This window comes from Oryzias latipes, chromosome 22 (assembly GCF_053564925.1).
Source record: "Oryzias latipes strain Hd-rR chromosome 22, Olatipes_Hd-rR_3.1".
Taxonomy (NCBI): domain Eukaryota; kingdom Metazoa; phylum Chordata; class Actinopteri; order Beloniformes; family Adrianichthyidae; genus Oryzias; species Oryzias latipes.
Window position 1 is genome coordinate 28,178,580 of NC_136258.1, and position 23,410 is coordinate 28,201,989.

Below are 23,410 nucleotides of genomic sequence, written 5' to 3' on the forward strand. Positions count from 1 at the left end.
TCTAAATGTGTGTCTGGATTTCCCGGCATGCAGCGCGGCAGGATTCCCCCTCGCAGCCGTCACATCCAGGCGGACAGCAGTGATGGCGGCCGGTGAGACTCACACGTAAACACCGCCTCCAAGTCGCCGCTCTCCGCTAAGCGCTCAGGGGCAGCCGGCCTCTTCCACGGCGGCGGTGCCAGCGCGACAAGTACCCCGGCGGAGACGCGCGAGGCCTTCGGCGCCTTTTTTTTTCCTTCTTTAATATTTAAAATCGGTTAGCTAATCATTAAGTACAAACGGCGCCGCACGTTCTAACAAAACCCGAAATATGGACGAACACCCAGGCGGGGGAGGAGCGGCCTCCCCGCGGCCGCCGCCGCTGCAGCAGCACGGGAGCAACTCCGGACCTCCCATCGGAACGGTCATGGTGCCCCAGCAGACGGACGAGTTAGCCCGGCCACAGCAGCAGTACACTATCCCGGGAATTCTACACTACATCCAGCACGAGTGGGCCCGGTTCGAAATGGAGAGGGCGCACTGGGAGGTGGAGCGGGCCGAACTCCAGGTTAGTCCGTCGCTATGGGTTAGCTGCTTAGCATTAGCATGGTTAGCTTCTTTTTTTCCACAGTCACCGGGGATCTCAAATAACCTTTTATCGGTATACGTATTAACGTGAATTTAAGGTAGCGACCGGAGCCCCACTGACATGTCAAGGGGGACGAGTAACCGGCGTGGAGGTCTGTTATCCAGCCGGGAGTCTGAGTGCGTTGGCCGTTAGCTTTGGAGCCCGTGGCTCAACTGAGATATCGGGAGCCTGCAGCCGCCGTGGATACGTTAATCGTGCTGTTTTGACATTTGGACCAGATGTTGGTCAGATGTTGTTCGTGACAGTCAGACGACCCTAAACGAATGACCTTACCGATTCAAATCCGTGATTCTGGAGGTTTTTTTTAATCAACCTATACATAGAAAAGTGGCTTTTTCTGGTTCTCTGGTTGGCTGCGAAGCATCTTTCAGGTCACACCTCCCTCTGGAAGATCTCCTGCATTCTAGGTCTTTATTTGCTGTCAGTTTTTTTATTTATTTACATGAATTCCTGTACATTTTCCATTTGAAGTCTGTGGATTTCTCCTTGGAAACAGCCTGTAAACAAACATGACTTCCCGATGAGAGAAGCGGGATCTGGAGCTGCTCCATGTTCTTCATGGAGCTCCAGGTGTGTGTTGGCTTTGCCGTGTCCAGCAGCAGATCTGCTGCTTCTACATCTCAGTTTGTGTGACAGAAGCAGACCCTTTTGGGTTTTTAGAAGGAATATCTGGCATCATCTCAGCTGTGGAGATGTTTCTGTCGGGGGGGGGGGGGGGGGGGACGCTTTAATAAAGGCTAAAAACAAAATGAGAGTGTTGGTAGTGATATCATTTCATCACCATTGAACAATAAGGTTACTCCTCAGAGCCATTGAACGTATTGTGAGTCTCCAGGATGAGGATGATGAAGAGGCCGGAGGATTCTGCTCTGATCCTGGTCTGTGATGTCACAACCCAAAGGATGGTCCAATCAGATATTTATAGAAGTAGGTGACCCTGAACCAACGTCAGGCTCTCACATCAAACTGCATGGATCTCCCTTTTGGAGATTTGATATTTAAATTCCCTTAAAATTTAACTCACGAAGCAGAAGGAGACACTGGTGGGTTTATAATAACGAGGAAAAAGGAGTTAGTTTTAACCAAAATATGCTTTTTTTTCCTGTTATGGCATTATGTCTGCGCTGTTATTGATGTACACAATATTTTACATAATAAATGTGTTTTTAAATCATTCTTTTTTTATTAGAAACTGTCGAATTCTTTCATTTTTTAGATTTTATTAAATTTTTCCTCCTCATGTTTTAAGTCTTTTTGTTCTTCTGCAATGTTGCCACTAGATGGCACTAGATGTTTACACAGCAACCTCAAAAAGCCAAAAATAAATGTAAAAAAAAAATCAATTGTATTGTATCTTCCAGCTTCCAGAGCCACGTTTTGCTCCTCTGGACATGAATTCAGAGCAAAACTCTGACAGTGTGACGTCGTCGGTCTTAAATAGCTGTACTGACACAACGACAGTGGCGTTTTAATGAGGTGACGTGGTTGAATAACTGCAGCCCACATGTGCTGTTTTGGTCAGGGGTGTTGAGAAGCTCCCGATGACTCACAGGAACTCTGTCTGGTTTGTCATCGCCATACATTTAGGCTGAGCTGCTCACCGAACCTCCTTTCCAGTGTCTGATTCATGTAGGTGTCACATGACCTCACTCAACTCAACAACCATGTAAACAATCTTTAAAGAGTGACTCCCATATCTTTCAGAAACCTATCATAAAGAGAAGATCCAGGAGGATTTGGTTTCTCTGGAAGTGACTCGGTTGTTTTCTTGACACAATATTTTTGTGTACATAAGAGTTTTGAAACATTTGTTTCTGTTCTGCGTCTTTCCAGGCCCGGATAGCGTTCCTGCAGGGGGAGAGGAAGGGCCAGGAGAACCTAAAGAACGATCTGGTTCGAAGAATCAAGATGTTAGAATATGCTTTAAAACAGGAAAGGTAGGAACCCCGACTCATCTCAATTTATTCATTTTATCATCTAAATGTTTGAGACCAAAGAAAAAAAAATCTCTGCCTTCAAACAGGAAAACGACTAAAATCCAGAGGGAATGCTTCACTTTACGAACAGAGAATTAGGTTCGTTTGGAAGTGATTTCATAGCAGAAAAACAAGTTTCAGGTCAGAATCAATGTGAAAAACCTTGACCCAAGCTTAAAGTTGATTCCCCTTGTGGTTAAAATCATTTTCATCTTTTAAAAACAAGAATTTTATATTAAAAGGATTAAGATTTTTCTCTTTGCTTTTGGTCTTTTGAACATCCAATTCAAAATATATCAAACATTTATTTCATAACATATCAGATATATTTTTTTGTTTAGACAATTAAACAGAAAATTGAGGGAAAGGCATCAGAAGAGGATCAGCAATAAGGACTGGACTGAAAAAGTCAGGAAAAGAAACGTTTTTAGGAAAGTTTGCAGAACTTTAAAACTGAATTCATAAGAAAAGTTTAAGGCAGAAATCAATTTAAAAAAACAATGTTTTCAAAGTCTGTTTACATGAAACGACTTTAGATTTTGAACTTGATCTTTGAGGTTGACATCTGTAAGAATAAATAATATTTTTTTCTCTTCCTCCTAGAGCGAAATATCACAAGTTAAAATATGGAACAGAGCTGAACCAAGGAGAGATGAAGATGCCAAGCTTTGAATCAGGTCTGAAAGTCTTCCTCAGTTTCATTTCTTGTTTCTTTCACTCTTTCCTAAACGTATTTGATGGATTAAATGCTAATTATCGGATGAGAAAACTGCTTTAATACATTAATTAGGGGGTGTTAGAAAAAATCGTTTCGGCGATATATCGCGATAGTTCATTTGGCGATACTCGTATCGATTCAAAATACTGTCAGGACGATATTTATTTAATTATTCTTCAGCGTCTTCAGCGTCTGACTCTTGCTGTCCACTTCAACCTCCGGCCACTAGTGGGCAGCAGAGAACATGGAACCTCTTTGAGGAGCTCTACACACAAGACAACAGGAAGACTGCAGCCAGAGTCAGCTTGTTTCGTTGTCATGCGACATGAACTACTTCATTTTTACTTGGGATGGGAACCGAACCATAACTCTGTTCCATGTTGCTGCAATTAACATATAAAAACGCGAATTGTGGTGCTTTTTAGCGGACTCGGACAAAAACGAGTGAAGCAGTGCAGCTGCACAGCGGCTAATCTAATGCACTTAGCATCGGCCAAAATGCTATCGGCAAAGTGGGCCAAAGTTCTGCAGAACCTCTCAGCAATAGATTCTAGTTCAGCGACCTGTTAGAGCAGAGTGACGTTTACAACGCTCTGAAAAACGGGCAACGTCGTGGCGATAACCGTTACTAGTTGACCTCCGTGTGTGAGAAGGAGCTGCAGTGCAGACTGCAAACAAAGCGTCTTAGCCACATTAAGACGCTCTCCTTCATCCTGTCATGCTGCCTCATCATCACACTTTATTGTTTCTGGAAAAATAATAGTGATTCTATAGTTTATGTTACCAAAATAAAAGCTCTATGAATTTGCTTTGGTAAAAGCAACTTATGTATGAGATACAGTTACAGTGCTTAACATTATGATCATTAAATAAACTGAATTTGACCATTACATTACAATGAAAAGACGCATTGAAATTCAGGTAGAGTTTTTCTAAGTCATATTTTTTATTTTTAAAAAGAAAGAAAATGTGTTCCCGTAAAATATCGGGATACGTATCGTATCGTATCGCCCGACTCTTGCAAATACACACCCCTACTTCCCTCAGGTTCCCCTGAGAAAAACGCAAACCTCTCGTGAGTGAACCAGCTCCCGTCCGTGGGAACATTTCAGGAAAACGTTCTGTAGTGTCCTTGCAGTGCAGCAGCTGAGTGAAGCTCAGCGTTTATCTGTGTTCGCCCCGCAGACGCCAAAGACTCAGAGGTGTCGGCGGTTCCTGCCAACAGTCAGCTGACGTGGAAACAAGGGCGGCAGCTTCTCAGACAGTAAGACCCGCTTCCTTCCGCCCCCTCTTTCATGTTTTTAAAATGCTGTTTCCCAGAGTCCAGGTCAGTCTGAGCTCCTCAGAGACACAATCTTTCACGAGCCACATCAGCGCGAGCAGAGGAGCAGAGACTTGACTCCGTGTTGTGTTCAGGTACCTTCAGGAAGTCGGGTACACGGACACCATCCTGGACGTGCGCACTCAGAGAGTCCGCTCCCTGCTCGGCCTGTCCGGGTCCGAGCAGAACGGCGCAGTGGAGAACAAGAACCTGCAGCACCTCATCAACGGGACGGAGCGCTGCAAAGACGGCAAGAGGTGAGCCGTCAGTCAAACGAAGGTCCCCAGCTTGAGGCTGTGGAGGGTCACCTGCATGGTGCTGTGAGCAGGATTCCCAGCGACGACCTGGAGACGTTCAACTTCCTGGAGAACGCGGAGGACAGCGACGAGGACGAGGAGGCGGACCTGATGGACGACCTCGGCACGGACAAACACCGCAGAGCCAAAAAACACAAAACCAAGGTCCGTTTCAAACCTGGACCGCTCCTTCTGCAGAACTCCAGGGCTCCTCTCACTCCTCTGCTTCTGGTCCCTCCAGGTGGGGAACGAGGGTTTGGCCACCGAGGACGAAGCCGTCACAGAGGAGGTCATGAAGGAGTTTGACTTCCTGGTGACGGCAGAGGATGGAGAGGGGGCGGGGGAGGCCCGGAGCTCCGGAGACGGGACGGAGTGGGGTGAGTCGGTGAACTGAACCAAAGCTTTGACATTTCTGAGACAAAACCTTCAATTTCAGTTCAAGTTTGAATTCAGAATGAAAGCTTATTTTATTATGTAAAGGTAGATTTTTAAACAAATCATTTAACTGAAGAAATAAACAGATTTTATTAGAAAAGATTATGCTAAAGACCCACTCCAATGAAAATTGAAATGTTATTTAAGCTTTTTCCCAGAAAGGAGGACTTATGACGGTTGAGCATTTTGGGGTATTTATTTTGAAGGGCTAGGTTAATAAAATCAATTAAACAATCTGAAACCAATTCAAGCTTAATAAACCAATGACCAAAGAACAAAAGATTAATATTTTATGTCTTTCTTTTCCGGTGACCTAACGCATAACAGCAGCAAAGCCAAATTCCACTAGCTCGATGCTAACATATAATGGAATTTCCCATAGGACAGATAATGCTAACACTCGGTCGACGTAAACACTGCTGACTAAATAAACAGCTTTATTTGCTCCCTTGCAGGAGTTTTACAATTTATTTTAAGGAAATATTAAAAAACAACAATTTCTTTTGCTCAAATCTTCTGGAATAAATTGTAACGCTATAGCGCCAGCTCCACCTAGTGGCCAAATATCTTCAAAACATAAATAGACTATTAATGTATTTCTATACAAAAATGTCTAAAGTGTAAAAAAAAATTGTGAATAAAGTCGATCCAGGCTCTGGTGAATCAAATCGATCGTGGGAAGTTGTAGTAACACCCAGTCCCATTTCATTGTTCAAATTGTTGTGAATCGGGAGCAGAAAGAAAACTGACTGGAAGCCCTGATAATGTTGGCCATTTTTGCTGCACCGCTAATGTGAGGGTGGGGTTGTGAAGGGCTGTAAGCTAGCTGGAGAGCGCGTCTTTAAAGGAAACAAAACTGGTTTCATTAGAACAGATGATGTTAATATGAGCTTTTTTAGTGTGTGCCAACGGAAGTTTGTCTTTGCAGCAGAGCCTCTGCCGTTTTCCAGCGGTGGGGGCAAATCCTTCTTGCTGGGGGGCTCAGACGATGCCCTGGAAAACATGCTGGGCTTGGGCGACCTCGCTGACATTTGCGTCACCAACGACGAGGTGGACTTTGGCTACGATGTGAGAGACCCACAAACACGAGTGTTGTGACATCCCCACCCCCCGTGAAGGTTCTCACATGTTCCTCCTTCCCCCCTCCCCCAGCTCTCTTCCAGTAAGGAGTCTTCCTTCAGGAAAACGTGGAATCCTAAGTACACGTTGCGGAGCCACTTTGACGGCGTCCGAGCCTTGGCGTTCCATCCCGTTGAACCTTGCCTGGTCAGCGTGTCGGAAGACCACACCCTAAAGCTGTGGAACCTCACCAAAACCGTCCCGGCCAAAAAGTACGCCAGCTCCTCCCTCCCACCCATCAGAGCGCGTCCTTAGGATCAGCTTGGCCTGAAAACCCGCTCGCCTCTTCAGCGGATCTGATCTGTTCTTCTCACTGTTTTCCAGAAGTGCCTCGTTTGATGTGGAGCCCATCTACACTTTCAGGGGACACGAGTACGTACTCCAAACATGAAGCAAACAGAAAGCTCTGAATGTGGAACCGTGTGGAAGACTCGAAGATTTATTAGTTCTCAGGGTCGATGAATTCAGGAGGGGAACCTTCCTTAGAAACCATCTTTAGAATAATTCCTTCTCCTCTTTCAGGGGCCCAGTGTTGTCGTTGGCGATGACCTCCACAGGTGAACAGTGTTTCAGCGGCGGCATCGACTCCACCATCCAGTGGTGGAACATCCCCGGCTCCAACGTCGACCCCTACGATACCTACGGTACGGACCGATTCGTCCTCACCTGAACGCGTCCCGCCGTCCACACCCCAACTCTTCTAAACCCCTCCCCCTGCTTTCACGAGCCTGAATGTGTCTGCCTTCCATGTGTCCTCAGACTCCAGTGTCCTGGCAGGTACATGGGCGGGGCATACCGATGCCGTGTGGGGATTGGCTTACAGTGGTATCAAGAACCGCCTCCTCTCCTGCTCAGCCGATGGGACGGTGAAGCTATGGAACCCGGCGGCCAAAGAGCCTTGCATCAGCACTTTCAACACAGACATGGGTGAGGAGCGCACCCCCCCCACACACACACACACACCCACCCACCCTGCAGCACACACCCCCCATCTGGGGGGGGGGTATTTTTTTGCTCAAAGGTTTAGTTAGAAAGAAGAATTGTTCCAACAACCAGGTCCCTGCAGTTCTGGCTAACAGAAAAACCGAGTGGTCCTAAAATTGATCCCTGAGGAACTCAAGTAGTTGAAAGTTAAAATGGCCTGAAATCTGAAGTGTTTTTTAACCTGTTGAGGTTTGTGTGCACAGAACACGGCATCCCCACGTCAGTGGACTTCAACGGCTGTGACCCCGCCCACATGGTGGCGTCTTTTAACGGAGGAGACGTGGCCATTTACGACTTGGAAACCTCACAGACCGCCGTGGTGCTGAAAGGACAAGGAGACGGCAGTAAGTTCCGTGCATTTGCCGATGCTTCCGGCGGCGTCTGTTTTCTCCCGATGTAACTTGGCGTTTGTCTGCAGCCGGCCCGTCTCTGAACCACATCAACAAAGTGGTGAGTCACCCCACGCTGCCCATCACCATCACGGCACACGAGGACCGCCACATCAAGTTCTTTGATAACAAAACGGGTAAGTCTGTCTTTTTTTTTTTGCCATCCTTTCTTTTTTATATCAAGAAAAGGGGGCGGGGCTCTATGTTTAGGATGTCACTAGATTTTGAATATAAACATGTTTACATTGTGTAATCCTTCAGTCTCACATCCATCCACCAAGGTCGCCATTTAATGAATCAACTCGTTACCATATTTCAGGCTAAACTATCTTCTGTTTTCCCTCTTCTTTAAAGCTCCATCGTTAAATCAGTGATGTCCCAGAATCTCTACCGTTTCTAGTTTCTTACTTGTTTCATTTTTTTAACATTTTATTTTTGATTCCTGGAAGAAACTTTTGTTTTTGGATTTAAAAAAAAAAAAAATTCTGCAGTTTTGTTGTTTGTCTCAAATGTCATGTTTTATTATTTGTGTTTTTTAAATTGTCTTTATCTTTAACATGTTTTTGCGTTCAGTGATTTGGACTTCAGGGCCACCGTACTCCTCTGTTTAAACTGGCCTTTAATCCACAAATGTCACAGTTTCGCATTTACCTTCTTTATTTTCTTTGCTCTTGTATGTTTTTTTGTTATTTGTTGTTTTTAAATCTTTGTCTTTGTCCTTCAAAAAAAATCTATCTTCTTATTTTCCTTTCAAATGCGGCTTCACACATCTGTAAACGGTTTTTATCATCTCTGACCTTCTCTTGTTTTTGACTTAGTCCGGTTTCATTTCAGTAAAAACAGTTTGAAGTTTCCAGGTTTATGGAGAACTTGGAGAACTTCGGACAGAGAATGTTCATAGAAACGGTTAAATCCGGCTTCCTGTGTGGTGACCTGCAGTCAGTTCTGACCTTGAACCCGTTTGACCTCCTTCCAGGTAAACTCATCCACGCCATGGTGGCTCACCTGGACGCCGTGACCTGCCTGGCTGTAGAGCCCAACGGCATCTATCTGATCTCAGGCAGTGAGTCTCCCAGCATGTCCATGAAGCGCACCCTTCTGTGATGTCATCAGAACGCGACCTTTCTTGTCTCCATCTCAGGTCACGACTGCTCGCTGCGTCTGTGGAACCTGGACACCAAAACCTGCGTTCAGGAGATCACCGCCCACCGGAAGAAATGCGAGGAGGCCATCTACGACGTCACCTTCCACCCCTCCAAGGCCTACATCGCCTCTGCTGGCGCCGACGCCCTCGCCAGAGTCTACGTGTAGAGGGGGAGGAGTCGGGGAAGACGCAGCCGCGGGAGGCGGAGAAAGAAACGGGCGAACTCCGCCCTGATTCAGGTTCCTGAACGCAGAAGAAACGGTAAAACTGCAGAACAGAAGGTGAAGAACATCCATCAGAAGGGGCGGGGCCACGAGTTCCGCCTGCATCTGACTGACAGCTGCTAAAATGACTGCAGGGGGCGCTGTTCCCACAGACCCCTCCCCTCCCAGTGCAGAGGCACGAGGCAGCTCGAAGGAAAAAATCCCTCCAGCTCCAGTTTAACCCGAGCCGTGGACTGTGCACGTGCTGTTGCACGGCGGAGGTCTTTTGTCTGCTCTTGTTTCAGCGCGGCTGTGCATCAGAGGCCCCTCAGGGCGCGAGCACAGGTTTGAATCCTGTGTGTTTGGCAGATTTTCAAAGAAGCTGAAATCCTTTTTCAATCTGAAAGTGAAATGAAGCTTTTCCAGGTGTTTGGTTGACCCGAATCGATCAAGTATTAACCCCTTACGCATCCTCCCGAGAAGCGGTGAGGTTCTGAGCAGCAGAGCGCCGGTTCTGAGGGGGATTTTTCCTTTCCAGCTGCTGAAGCGTGGTCCGGACCCGCTGGATCATCTCCTGTTCGAAGTGGCCACGGTTTCTATCGGTTTCAGGTTTTTCCTACATCAGTACGAAAGCTTTAGGAAACAAACACGACAAACTAATTTTTTAACGTTTGTACAGTTTTTAAGCCGTTTGAATGAAGAGACGACAAAAGGCACAGAAGCTGTGGAGGGGAGGAGGTGCGTTGCCCGGAATGGGCCAATCAGAGCCCTTCGTTTGACGCCTAGTGATATATAAAGAGCGAGAGAGTCACATGATCGACGTTACTGTAGTTACATAATTTTATTTGTGAGATAAATCTAGTTTTTATAGTCCTTTTATACAAACATAACCAGGAGCAAAGAGGATTTTCTTTTGGGGTTTTTTTCTCCAAACATCCTGGCGCTCACAAGCCCCGCCCTCCCGCCATTGCACAGCGACTCTGAATGCTCGCCACCATCCAGATTGGAGACGAGGGAACACAAACATGGCTTTTATTGAAGTGGATGAGGATGGGCAGCAGGTTCTGATGAGGTTCTGAAGGAGAACACGAGGCCCTCCAATGATGAGAACAGGGAAAAAGTCGCCATGAACTGGTAACAGTCTTTGAAATTCATTAACCCTCACCTGTGGGGGGGAGGAGCCTGAGAATTTTCATGCCTTCCTCATTTTCATGAAATCATGGAGGCTTTTATTCTCTCGCTCAGGAAGTGACATGTTCCAGCCGAAGCTGCCGCCTGATTGGCTGTGAGCCGCTCTCTGCAATGTTGTTTGTTCTGGTTCTGACCCAGTTTGATGTTTTGGTTTTGGTTTTGTTTGTTTTTTTAACGCGGGCGGATCAAACCCGTTTCAGCAACGCTAAGATCAACTCGGTACCTCCGTCCCGCTTGTGTTATGCATGAGTGATGCCAGACAGTTCTTTTCCTAGTCTTCCCAAAAAAAGTGAAACATTCAAGTTCTGCTCATTTGCAAGTTTGGATTTTTGTTTATAAAGTATGAACAACAAACTTTAAAGACTCACCATGCAGTTCAGCTGTTCAAATGTATATAAAATGTCTATGATAATTATTAAATGGTGTACATGTACACTTTACTGCTCTCCAACTCATTTATTTACAGTTTTGCATTCCAGCAGCTTTTTTTTCGTCTTTATTTTATCAAAATGTTTCCATTTAAAAGTGATTAAACAAAATCTGAACTCGCAAACCATTAAAATGATCTGAATAACGAAGATAATGTTGTACAATAACCTGTAAATACACTTAAAATCCATCAAGTTTATTCTGCAAAAAAAATCCACGATTAACAACAGAAAGTAGAGGGCAGCACGGGGGGGGGGGGGCTTCTTTTTTTGTTTTTACAGCTTCAGGATCTGTGCTAAACCAGGAAATTCTCTACATCCGAGCATTTGAATGCAAGTCCATCTGTGGGACTGTTAAAGACGGACTCAAACCAGACTAGAGGATCCGTAATCCACAATTTACAGCAGGAAAGTTAAAGAAAATTGAAGATTTGGAGGATTTTACAACCCAATCAAGAAAAAAATAAGTTTTTTTTAATGTGTTCAGGACCAGTAGGTGAGTTTCTTTGTGATTCTTACAGAGGAACTGATCCCAGGGACGTAAAAACTAAAGTGGAAATGAAGTAACATCAATGCATTTCTGCTCTAAACACTGAAAGAGAAGCTGAAGAAGAACAAAGATGTGGCCTTCAGGGTCCTGAGAGATCAATGCTTGTGTGAAAACTGAAAAAAGAAAAGCACATCTATCAAAGTTCACAGGTGGATTCAAGTCCTCAGTCTGTGGCGTCCTGGTGAGAAAAGCTCTGAGGACCGTCCCGTTTGACGTTCACGGCCGAATCTCGCTGATCTCCGTGAAGTCTTGGCAGATGGATCGGACCACGAGTGGGATGAAGTCCAAAAGGCCGGTGAACTCTCGGGTGAATAGGGTGTGGCGATCTTTTGGCTCTGATGACATCGCTCTGAGGTCATCCAAGGGTGCCCAGGCCACGCCCACTGAGAAAATGGTGATGCCTGAGGATTGACAGGCGGAAGGAATTATGTGAGCACAAAAGACCGTGATGGTGCTTCCACTCTGAGAGACTTTTCCAGAAACACATCAGAAGGAGGGCGTCCCACTAAACTCTTAAAGTCCCACTCTGATCATCTTCTGATCTGTTTTCTAAGCGTTCCCAGTGGTCTTTCAGTTACGATTATGCTGTTTCTAGCTAAAAAAAAAAAAACTTTTTTAGGGTACACAGTGGGGCAAAAAACTATTTAGTTAGCCACCACTTGTGCAAATGTTTAAATGAGTATTGTTGTAAATCCGGGCGGCAGCAGCTCAGGTGGTTGAGCAGATCGTCCAAAGATCGAAGGGTCAGCGGTTCGATCCCCGCTCCCCCCAGCCAACTGTCGTTGTGTCCTTGGGCAGACACGTCACCCTCTTTGCCTCCAGTGTGGCTCCACTGGTGTGTGGATGTGTAGGAATGTCCAGTGATGGTCAGAGGCGCCGTAGGCGTGAACTGTCAGTCTGCCCCAGGGCAGCTGTGGCTACAACAGTAGCTTACCGTCACCAAGTATGAATGAGCAGTGAATGAATAATGGACACAATGTAAGCGTCTGGAAAAACGCAGGTAAATCTAATCCATTATTATTATATCAATAAAATTGAATTGAATAGAGAGGCCTGTAATTTCCACTATAGGTTACCTCAACTATGAGAAAAAAATCCAGAATAATTTATTTGCAAATTATGGTGGAAAATAAGTATTTGGTCGTCTACAAACAAGCAAGATTTCTGTCTCTCACAGACCTGCAACTTCTTCTGTAAGAGGATCCTCTGTCCTCCACTGGTTACCTTTATTAATGGCTCCCACTTGAACTGGTTATCTATATAAAAGACACCTGTCCACAACCTCAAACAGTCACTCCAAACTCCAGCTTGGTGTGAAGAAATCAACTGTGGGAGCACATATTAGGAAATGGAAGACATACAAGACCACTGATAGTCTCCCTCCATCTGGGGCTCACCCTGATCTCACCCTGTGGGGTCAAAATGATCACAACAACACTGTGCAAAAATCCCAGAACCACACAGGGGGAGCTAGTGACCTGCAGAGAGTTGGGACCAAAGTAACAAAGAAAAGACACACGCCGCCGCCGCCGCCAGGGCCTCATACCCTGCAGTGCCAGACGTGTCCCCCTGTTAAAGCCAGTACATGTGCTGGCCCGTCTAAAGGTTACTAGAGAGTATTTCGATGATCCAGAAGAGGAATAGGAGAATAGCCTATGGTCAGTTAAAACCAAAAATGGAACTTTTTTTGGGGCTGTTTTTCAGCAAGGGGACCAGGACGACAGATCTGTGTAAATCAGTGTTTTTCAACCTTTTCTGAGCCACGGCACACTTTAACCTTAAAAAAAATGCCGCAGCACACCAGGATCCAAAAATTAAAAAAAGAGAAACTCATAGTCTGTATTGATCTACAGCCCCTCCACAATCTCACATGCATTTTTGAGATAATTGTTGCAGAAAAAGCTGGAAACTGCAGCTGTTTTTTTCTAAAAGATGCAATAAAAGATAAGTTAGAAGATTTAAAAACAGTTTGATGTGTGTTCGTTAGTTTCAAGACGTTTAACGACAGATCTCCTTGTGCGCTGTCACTCTCACAACCCAATGCATCATGGGAGATGTAGTGCATAAAACGGCTGGAGATCGTTTTTCGGAGCTTCATTGTTTTGTTCACTTGTTCCACGGTCTGATACCGGATTCTGTGGAAAGCTACACCGCTAAAGACGAGCTTTAGCTGGTATTTTTGTTAGAACTGAGCGACTTTACGAGCTAAATCGGGACAAGGAAGTGAAGACTTTAACCACTTCTGATCGGTCAGACTGATGACATGTGATTAAGCTCCCCAAGAATGATTGGTGGAGACAGTCAAAGAGACGGGACTTTTCCCAAATACAGCCGGAGCTGCAGCTGAATCGCGGTACCGTCATTCTTATCAAAATGTCTTTAATAAAATAAAATAAACGCAAAGAAAAAGTATTTTACGATCTTTTATATTCCTAACTCCTCAGTGTTTTATCAGGGCCTGTTTGGATGAACAGAGAGCTGAAATCCTGGAGATGGAAAATTTTTTTAGATCAGTTAATGAGGGCAATTTTCCACGGCACACTTGACCATCTCCCACGGCACACTAGTGTGCCGCGGCACACTGGTTGAAAAACACTGGTGTAAAGGAAAGAAAGAATGGGGCCATGTATCTTCAGATTTTGAGTTAAAAACTCCTTCCATCAGCAAGGACATTGAAGATGAAACGCGGCTGGGTCTTTCAGCATGAAAACAGTCCCAAACACACAATCTTTAGAGGGAGTTGAAAGTCCGTGTTTCCCAGCGTCAGCCCCAAAACGTGACTGCTCTAGAGGAGATCTGCATGGAGGAATGGGCCAAAACACAAGCAACAGTTTGTGAAAACCTTAAATAACATAGGATTGCGCTGAACTTTTGTTATTGACCAAATACCTATTTTTCTACAAATAAATTCTTTAAAAAATCAGATAATGTGATTTTCTGGATTGTTTTCTTCGCATTTTGTTTCTCGTAGTTGAGGTATAACTATGATGAAAATTACAGGCCTCTCTCATCTTTGTAACCCTTGTTCTATCCTAGGCACTTTAACGTTGGGAGTTGGGTCATCTAGACCCACTAGACAGTGCTCTGAACCTTTTTTCTTCAATGATTTGTGATCTTCACTGGTGTCCATGGATTACATGAAATCTTTCCACCTTTATCCACCTTTGTTATGGTAGGGAGAACACGTCAATGTAAAGGGGGGGTCATCTAAGATAGCACAAGGGTTAAGCGGGGGAAGTTGCGCAATTGGTGGCAGACTGAATACCTTTTCGCCCCACTGCGGTTTCTGCAGAGCGGCAGGAGTTCATCAGAAATTCACCTCTGAGTTGTGGGCGGGGCTGTTTAAGCAGAGACACCCCACTCCCACTTCCCCTGCTTGTTGCTCTGTTTACGTGCTCTCCCACTAGCTTACAGCCCCTCACATGCCCACGTAGCAACGTCAAGCCTTTTTCATCTGCTCCTCAGTTATAACAATTTGAATAAAGTGAAAATCAGAAACGCAGTTTTGAGCTTAATTTACTTTATACATGTCACCCAACATGACAGCAGATGGGGATTTTCTTCTGACTTGGTCTTTATCTAAAGACAGTCACAAAATTTGAGCAAGTCAAGTCTCCAGTCTTTAAACAATTCCAAATTAGCTTAATGTCAATAAAACACTTAGAAACAAGAATTCCCACAAACAAACTCCTTCATCAAATTCAATCAAATCAACATTTTTAACAAGTCCCCAAGTTCAAGCCTTAAAGTCTACAAAGGTCTTTGCCCTAAAGGCTTCTTCCACCATCGTTTTCTCACCTTGTCTCTGCGCCGCCATCGCAGGACCCCGGATGTCGTCGTACGATTGGCCGTCCGTCACCACAACAAGAAAATCATGACCCCGTCTGGGATGTCTGTGGAGGAAGAAAAATGCAAACGTCCTCCTGAGTCAGACCTGAACTTTGTCGTCGTTACATTTTTGTTAAATAACATTTGGATCATTTCAGTGATCAGAGAAGTTTTCCGATCAGGGAGCCAATAGGAGCTTTGAGAGTCCCTGTGCTCTCTGACTGATCCACTTCACCTGCGCTTGTTTGGAAACTCGTGTGAACCTGAAGTTTGGAATGTCGAGTTTCCAAAGCAACAAAAATGAATTTTCATGGAGGGGGGACCTTTAGCAAAAAGTAGTTATTTAAGTGTACCACAAGTACTGGATTATTCTATACTATACGGGGCGGCCGTGCTGGAGTGCTAGGGAAGTTGACCTCTGATCGCACTACTGCAGCCTCGATTCCTGCCTTGTGTCAAAGCGTCCTTGGGCAAGGCACAGAACCTCACCTTGCCTCCGGTGGAGCCACTATCAGCGTGTGAAAGTGACTGAGACTATGTCCGAATTCCCACCCTAACCCCTACATAGTGCATTATACAGTATAGAGCGTTCGCCATTTTCTAGTGCTGTCTGAATCTACAATTCCCAAATCTAGTGCCCTAGAAATTTCCCAAAAGTCTCTGCGAAAAACTAGTGTGCATCAATGCTCACTAGATTGGCAAACATAGACCACAATGCATTGTGTCTTAACAATTTTACCCAAAAAAATGTTTTTGTTATTTTAATCATCAAAGTTTTTATCTTCAGAAGACACAAGACTCATAAATAATGGTCGCAAACGCTCATATTTATTACATTTTAACCTTGTGAAACTCAGATGCCATTGAAGTGCAGACTGTCAGCTTTTATTCCATGGGTTGAACAAAAAGATTGCATAAAAATGTCAAAAACTAAAGCATTTTTTTAACACAATGACAGAAACTAAATTAGAAAGAATGTGTCTCTATCCAAATATTTATGGTCCTGACTGTACTTATCCTCAAGTTTACCTATTAAACTAAACTTCAATTGCAGCACTTTTTGCTTAGGGGAAGAAAAAGTGAACCTCAGCGAGAAGGTGAAGTTTTTTAGTCACTATGCACAGTTTGCGTATTTCTATGTATGAAGTTTTGGTCTTTAGTGGTGCATGCGTGATATTAATGATTCATTAGTTTTTCTTGATCATCATTCGTCGATGTGCACAGATGCCCGCTGAGAGTTTTGGCTGATGGGTCTTTACGTGATTTTTGTTTTGAGCTGCTCAAAATTTTTGGTTGGTTTAAAATTATGCGTTTTATGCGTATTTTATGTAGTTTACACACTATTATTACATGAATCTTACACAATTATGCGTGATTTTTGAGAGATCAGATGCATATAAAACTTTGTGACTATTATGTTTAACAGACTCTTCATGCATGTACCACTGATGTATAACTTTTATATCGCATATGCGGCGCACATATCACGTAAAATCACGTAATTGGCGCCACAAATCCCTACCGTGTGACCACATCCACGCAATGTGCGCAAAATGTATGTAGCAGCTGTGTGATGCGGCCTTTACTTTCTTGTAGGCCTCTCTGTCTCCGGTTCTTCTCAGGATACTTTATTTTTTTAAAGCAAAAAGACAAAAAAATCAGTTTTGATCAGTAAAGGATGCCATGTTTGCTGATGATGTGATTGTGATTAGCAATGACTAAAGCAAACCCTCAAAGCTTTTGTCTGGAATTCTAAAATAGATTTAGATCAGGTATGATGTCCTCCTGAAGTCCAAGTGACTGTAAACGAATTAAAAAAGGTTAGCTAGAGACTTTCTGCTCATTTCAGTCTCCACAGGCCCTTTAGATCTCTGGAAACAAACTAGTCGTCTATGTTTTGTGAAGACCTGCAAACGTCTTCAATGTCAAGTCTGTGTTCTCTGATGCTCAGCAGCTAGAGGTGGAGGTCATCTGAAAGGTTGAACTTATGTGCAGTTTGTCAAAATGAAAAGCTGTGGTGTTACCTGAACAAGTTCTGGGTGGCGTAGCTGATAGCAGACCCGGTGGACGTTCCTCCACTCATGTAAGAGATTCCTCTCAGGGCATTCATGGTGTCCTCCTTGGTGGAGTGGTCAAACAGACCAAACTCCATCCTCTGATCGTAGGTGAACTGGACTGCACCTGCAAGCAGCAACACAGTCGGTCAGGCCTCCATCAGCGCTTCACCAGGTTCTTGTCTGAGAGGGTTTTGAAGCTCACCAACACGAGATCCAATGTCAGAGATGTCAAAGCTCTGAGCGATTCCTGCCAGAAAGTCCAGAACCATCTTGAAGTTATCCATTCCGACGCTGGACGAGCCGTCAATGAGGAAGCCGATGTTCACAGAGTTATAGCAGGTTTTACCTGAACCCAGGTACAGTTAGGTTCAACCAAGAGCTCCAATCAAACACTTTTACATCTCCAGTTACAAAAGAACAACAACATTGCTCTTCGTTTGCTTAACGAAAGCTGCATAATTCCTCCTAACATGTCTGATCCCATACTAAGTAAACAAAAAGCAGCATAAGCAACCGTTTCCCACCATGCAGTAATGCGACTTTTGACTTCCAGAATGAAGCACGTGGAAAAACAAAATCAAAATGAAATATTTTAGTGTGGAAAAACCACAGTGGGCTGAACTTAATGAAACCAAAAATTTGAATATATTTGCCATTGATTCTTGTTTACTTGTTTGTTTGGACACATATTTAATTTACACTTGATTATTTTGAAGAAATCCAAGGAGTCTGTGAAACTTTACATAAAGTACCCAGGTCTCTGAGTCACACTGGTGGAAGTTTTAGGTCAATGAATCGGATCGTAAATTTCAAATCATGTAAATCGAATCGTTTACATGAATCATTACACCCCTGATGTAAGGTTAGAGGTCTCTAAAAAGTTTTGAAGGTTTTGCTGCGTTAGCTCCAGCTACAACAAATAAACCTGCCAAGGGAATGGCAGATGAAAAAAACGGGGTAACAAAAGACAGCAACACATGAGCATGAAGGTAGCAGGAGCTCAGATGGAAACCATGACAGGCAGGTGAAGGTCTCCCTTACTGCAGAGGAGACTATCCAGAGAACAGAGTCTCTGCGTGACAGATCTGGCGTGTTTGGTGGTGCTGAACCAGCTGGGGATGGAGTAACTGAAGAAACCGTTATCTTTGCACACCGCCTGCAAAAGAAAAAGAAATAGCTATGGCAACAAGCCTGGGGGACAAAAGAATCTGTCATTTTACAACAAACTGAAGCTTCATCTGTAGAAGATCTCTCAATCTTTGAGGAACTTTGAAGAACCTTTTTCATGAAGTCTCTGTCTGCCACCATGCTGAGCTCCTCTGCTGCTGGTTTAGCCACAGACACCAGAAACACGTTGATGCCGCTCTCTCTGGCCAATATGGCCGCCTGTTCCACATCATCGGACGGCCAGCCGTCGATCATCACGACCATCACCCGTGGGTGACCCCGCCTCATCCCGTTCTCCTGGGTAAAGAAAGTTTCTGCCGTGTGAAGGATGGCTTTGCCTGAGCAGATGAATGAACAAAAGAAAAACAAAATCACATTTAGGGAGTAAATGAAAGCCTGCAAGGCGATCACATGGAGGAACCAGAATCAGGTCATACTTTATGCAGATGACTCTTCTGTTTGTGTTCTGCACGTCACAAACGTCACTTTAAGATATGGTTTTTTGAACTCCAGGTAACCAAAAATGGATCAAATTACAATTTTGAATTAAGCTGTGGGCGGGCACAGAGCTGCTCCCCTTTGACCCACCCCCACTGGCTAAGCGGTTGCTACATGCCCTTCATTCTGCCCTGCTGCCTGTGCACGTAACAAATTCATAAAAAAAAAATAAGTTTTTCAAAGTAGGCGGTGGTTTTTTGTAGGTGTTATCTCTATAGTAACCATTTTCTTTTTGATGATCTAACAAATCTGAAAAATATGTCCATTTTGAGAATAATGGCCAAAAATACATTTTTGAATTTCCATGGCAACAGAGGTTATTGTTAACCACGCCCACTTTCCTGATATGCTTATATTGTATGTTGTTTTGTTTCGTTCAGCTTAAGACAAAGATTCATGCATTACAACTTTACAATATTCTGGTTTTAAAAAAAAGTGCGAGGAACAGGGTAACGCCACTTTTTAGAGCTCGCCACACAAAAGCCGTTAAAAATCTAACCTTTTTTCCTGAGTAGCTTCCAAATTATCCTTGATGAGTTAGGAGGCAATACATCGAAATTGTTAGGAGTTTAAATTTGTAGAACATACTTAAGGGGGAAAAAAAAAAGATGGTGGCGGTGATGATGATGGAGGTCAAAGGTTATAGGTCAACGAAACTTCACCTAGCGGTGCGTTTGTGAAATTTTGTGGTGATCGCTCAAACAAAAGTTTTCCCGTGTATTGCAAAAATGTGAAAATCGCCAAATTTCGCACACTGCCTCAAAATGGCCCTTAGACTGTCCTGTGACCAGGCCTTAATTTTTTAAAACTTCCTTTGGATTTTCATGACGCATGTGTCAAGAGATTTTGGCCCCAGTCACATTTTTGACAGTTTCTCCCGCTGTGATGTCCATTTTTGAGGGGGGGGGGCATTTACTTCGCCCAAGATTCATTTTGAATCTTATACATTAGTCATAGTACTATAAGTGCATGCAAGTGCATTTTTGACGTGGCAAAATTTTTCACTCAAAGGCAGAAAAGAAAGGAATTATGGGAACAATCTGGTCATTCAGTCCAGGGCGGCTGCCGGACACAATGACATGAACCCCAACCGAACGAGCTTCAGTTCTTCCAAATTCTCCTTTTTTCAACAGGTTTTTTGCTGTTTCAGTAAAAAGGACTCTTGGGACAGGTGTGGGACTCACCTGTGTTGCTGTCACCCCCCAGGAAGGTCAACTCCTTGATGGCAAACAGCAGGTCTTTGGGCTGAGTGTAGCTGCTCAACACAAACTCGGTCTTTGGCGAGTCACTGCCTCGATGCGGAGACGGACAGCGTTAAGAAGAAAGTAGCATCAAAAACGTGTGTGTGTGTGTGCGTGTGAGACTGACCTGGCCTGGATCAGACCAACACGTGGTCCCGAAGCTCCGACTCTCAACATGGCCGCCAGTTTGGCAACAAAGTTCTTCTGCAAGTTAAACCTCCGCTGCCCAATGTTTCTGCTGCTGTCCATCACCACGGCGACGTCCATCTGACAGTCTACCAACATCAGAGGAGCAGAGAAACCAGGAAACGGAACTTAGATCCTGAACTTGTGGGGTGAACCTGCAAAATCACTGGAGCAGATGAGGACAGACAAGCTCTCACCTTTGTTTCCGCCCGCCAGGACCTTCTTCACCAACGACGGCTTCTTCAGGGCTTTCTTTGCTGCAACACAAAGCACACATTTCTGGAAAACTCTGTGGTACTTTCTTTTTTTTTACTCCCATGTGCAAACAAACAAAAAAAAGTTGATCTGTAATAAATATTCAGGTGAATCCTGAGGTAGGGAGCCTCTGAACTCACCTGGCTGTGCACCTGCAGGCAGAGATGTGGTCCGGGTCTCAGCAATGAACTCCAGAGGAGGATGGATGCTCTCTGTTCACACAAAAACAAGACAAAAGGACCTAAAAACGTTGGTTTGATTCCAAACCCTCTAAAGAAACATCAGAGAATCTGTGCTCAAACGTGGGTCACTCTTCATCATCATCATCATCATCATCATCATCATAAAAGACCCGTTCCAGACACAAGTCCACCTACCAGACAGGCTGAAGGAGGAGGTCCAGCGGGACAGGCCCAGGGACTGGATCCCGTTGGCATAGGAGCTCACGTAGCTGTGCTGCCCTCGTTGTTTCAGAACTCTAACGGGCCCCCCAGAGGGACCCAGAGCCCCCCTTTAGGACAAAACAGGGATTCTACAGATCAAAGTTCAAATGAGGACAGACCCGATGATACGGTCAGATCATGCAAGGATGCTGTTCCAACCAAAGACTGAAGACCCCAGGAGACCTGGAGACTCTAGAGAGGAGCTGCAGTGGTGCTTGGAGGAAGTTCAGTCTGACCTGGATCCTCAGGTTTTTGAGGGAGGGGGTGGGGTTACCTGTGCAGAGCAGCTCCACAGACAGACGACACAGCAGCATACGGGCCCGTCCCAAACACCGACATCCTGGTCCGCCTGCAGCCCGGAGGACAAAGCACCACCACATCATCGAGCTCCAGGTCCGATCCTCGAGTCTCACACGACACCGGATCCACATCTGAAAGACAGAGTTCACCGTCGGCTGACCGTCTCAGGTTTCTCTCCTGCGAGGATCGAGTTCCAAAGACAGAACCTTTCTGCTCACCTGAAGATCCCGATTCCAGAGCAGAGAGGAAGATGAGGAACCCTGAAGAGGAGGAAAAAACAAAAACTTCAGGATTACTGCAGGAAACGTCAGAGTCTGCTCACCATTTACTTTGAAATTAATCCCCCCACCCAACGCAGAAAGCGTGACCCCCTCCCTCAGTGATACAGACATCCATGCACAAACTTCTGACAGAGGATCAGCAGGTTCTCCAAAAAACTCTGGACATGAAGAAAATAGAAAATAGATTTGTCATATGGTGGAAAAAATGACAAAAAATGACATTTAAAATTGAGATTAAGTGAAAAGTTGTCTTTTAAATAAATTAAAAAATTATGTTGGCTTAAATTCCTACGTAAAAGATTAAAAAAAAGATGTATGGAATGAAAATTTTCAAATAAAATCTGTTGAAATTAAATTCCTTTTTTTCTCTCAAATAAATAAACTAAAAATAAAAATTGGTTTACATGTCCGGAAAAAATTTATTTAAGAAAAAAAAACTTTATTGGATAAAAACAGTTTAGTAAAAATAAACACTTAAACAAAAAGGATCAAAACAATATAATTACAATGTATGAGTTTAAACAATGTAAAACAAATTAAAAGATCTATAGAATTAAAATACTCAAATTTAAACTTTAGTTGAAATATTTTTTATCAGTTACAAAATCCAATTCAAAAACATTCTTTACTGAAAAATATCATTAAAAATCAGTTTAATTAAAGTACGTAAATTAAAGAAAATCTAGATTTTAGGTTAAAATTCCTACTTCAAAATAAAAAAAGGAATTAAAGGATGTGATTAAAAAATTAAAATGTATTGCAATTAAATTAAAATGTGCTTTTATCAAATAAAAATAAAATAAGAGAAATAATTTTAATTGAAATAAACAAAATGGAAAATTAAACAAAATGTTAAAGTAATGAACAATATTATCAGTAAAAAAATAAAAAATTAAATAAGAAAAACTGATCAATATAATTTCATCATAAACTCCACATAAACGTACCTGTGAGCAGAACAGAAGAGAGACTCATTTCAGATCCTGAAGTTCAACAGCAGCTGATTAATTCTTCTCCTTTAAAGTCTGCAAACCAAAACAAGATCAGCTGACATCATCATGACCCCCCCACACCCAACACACACACACACACACCGCTTCATCAGATCTGTTTTCCTCAGTCCATTCAGTCAATAAATGAATCAGGCAGCAGATATTTTAGTTTATATATTATGGTCAGCAGGCAGCAAGTGACTGAATCAGTCGGTAAATCACTGGAAAGTCTAAATCAGTCTTTTAATAAAGTGTTGGCTACTGTGTAAACCTGTTAATCAGTTAGCTAGATACAACATAGGTTACTAAAACCATTAACTAACCTAAACCAGAAACCAGTCCTCAAACAAAATCAGTCTAACAAACTGAAAACAGGCAGTCAAGTATTGAATCAGCTAAGAACTTAGTCCTAACTAAAAGGAAAAAGTTAACTAACTAAAAGACTTACCAGATGAAGTTAATCTGGTTAATAAACTGGTTAGAGATCAGATCATTTAATCGATTCGCTCAGCCTTACTGACTGTTGCTTCACCTGCAGGTTTGAGGTGAAGCAGGCAGTCAGCTGGAGAGAAAGGGCTTAAATAACACACACAGGGGGCGGAGCCTCACCCCTCAGAAGATCTAGGTCTGTGAGAATCCTGCAACTCCTACGGGAAGCAACAGGAGACGGACAGAGAAACCCCAAATATCAAAAGAAAATAGCAGAAAATATTCACTGATCCACGCCCAATAAATCAATAATAAACAGGAAGGAGTCGGTTCTTCAGCTTGGGTGTCCGG

General features: G+C 43.8%; 2 protein-coding genes across 4 annotated transcripts; one reads left to right on the top strand and one right to left on the bottom strand.

Annotated features, from left to right (window-relative positions):
• The first annotated feature begins 29 nt into the window (after positions 1-29).
• On the top strand, positions 30-10,844 carry strn3 (striatin, calmodulin binding protein 3). Of its 3 annotated transcripts, none has more exons than XM_004082138.5 (16): positions 30-547; positions 2,462-2,565; positions 3,208-3,281; positions 4,508-4,586; positions 4,739-4,900; positions 4,972-5,104; positions 5,181-5,316; positions 6,303-6,442; positions 6,527-6,705; positions 6,818-6,865; positions 7,016-7,137; positions 7,253-7,420; positions 7,681-7,821; positions 7,896-8,003; positions 8,843-8,929; positions 9,008-10,844. In XM_004082138.5, exons 1-16 carry the CDS (start codon positions 311-313, stop codon positions 9,175-9,177), a joined length of 2,088 nt encoding a protein of 695 aa, XP_004082186.1. In that variant the 5' UTR covers positions 30-310; the 3' UTR covers positions 9,178-10,844. The 3 variants fall into 3 exon arrangements, with proteins under 3 accessions (XP_004082186.1, XP_011488437.1, XP_078797274.1); XM_011490135.4 differs by having other exon boundaries at positions 6,306-6,442; XM_078941148.1 differs by lacking the exon at positions 30-547 and adding an exon at positions 2,156-2,257 and having other exon boundaries at positions 2,333-2,565.
• Positions 10,845-11,013: 169 nt separating this feature from the next.
• coch (coagulation factor C homolog, cochlin (Limulus polyphemus)) lies at positions 11,014-23,184 on the bottom strand. The gene is made up of 15 exons (XM_011490134.4): positions 23,079-23,184; positions 22,586-22,663; positions 21,576-21,617; positions 21,332-21,488; positions 20,992-21,125; positions 20,755-20,826; positions 20,557-20,616; positions 20,301-20,448; positions 20,117-20,220; positions 18,546-18,772; positions 18,309-18,423; positions 17,470-17,613; positions 17,235-17,391; positions 15,181-15,275; positions 11,014-11,783 (listed from the first exon to the last, which is right to left on the bottom strand). Exons 2-15 carry the CDS (start codon positions 22,611-22,613, stop codon positions 11,599-11,601), a joined length of 1,668 nt encoding a protein of 555 aa, XP_011488436.1. The 5' UTR covers positions 22,614-22,663; positions 23,079-23,184; the 3' UTR covers positions 11,014-11,598.
• Positions 23,185-23,410: the final 226 nt, after the last annotated feature.

Bases quoted from the DNA above. Each gene is read 5' to 3' on its own strand.
- strn3 (XM_004082138.5), top strand. From the start codon at position 311: ATGGACGAACACCCAGGCGGGGGAGGAGCGGCCTCCCCGCGGCCGCCG. The intron at 2,566-3,207 runs GTAGGAACCCCG...TCTTCCTCCTAG, and splicing joins TATGCTTTAAAACAGGAAAG to AGCGAAATATCACAAGTTAA. The intron at 6,866-7,015 runs GTACGTACTCCA...CTCCTCTTTCAG, and splicing joins TACACTTTCAGGGGACACGA to GGGCCCAGTGTTGTCGTTGG.
- coch (XM_011490134.4), bottom strand. From the start codon at position 22,613: ATGAGTCTCTCTTCTGTTCTGCTCACAG. The intron at 18,424-18,545 runs GTTCTTCAAAGT...TTTCTTTTGCAG, and splicing joins ACAGAGACTTCATGAAAAAG to GCGGTGTGCAAAGATAACGG. The intron at 11,784-15,180 runs GTGAGAAAACGA...GTCAATCCTCAG, and splicing joins GATGGCGGCGCAGAGACAAG to GCATCACCATTTTCTCAGTG.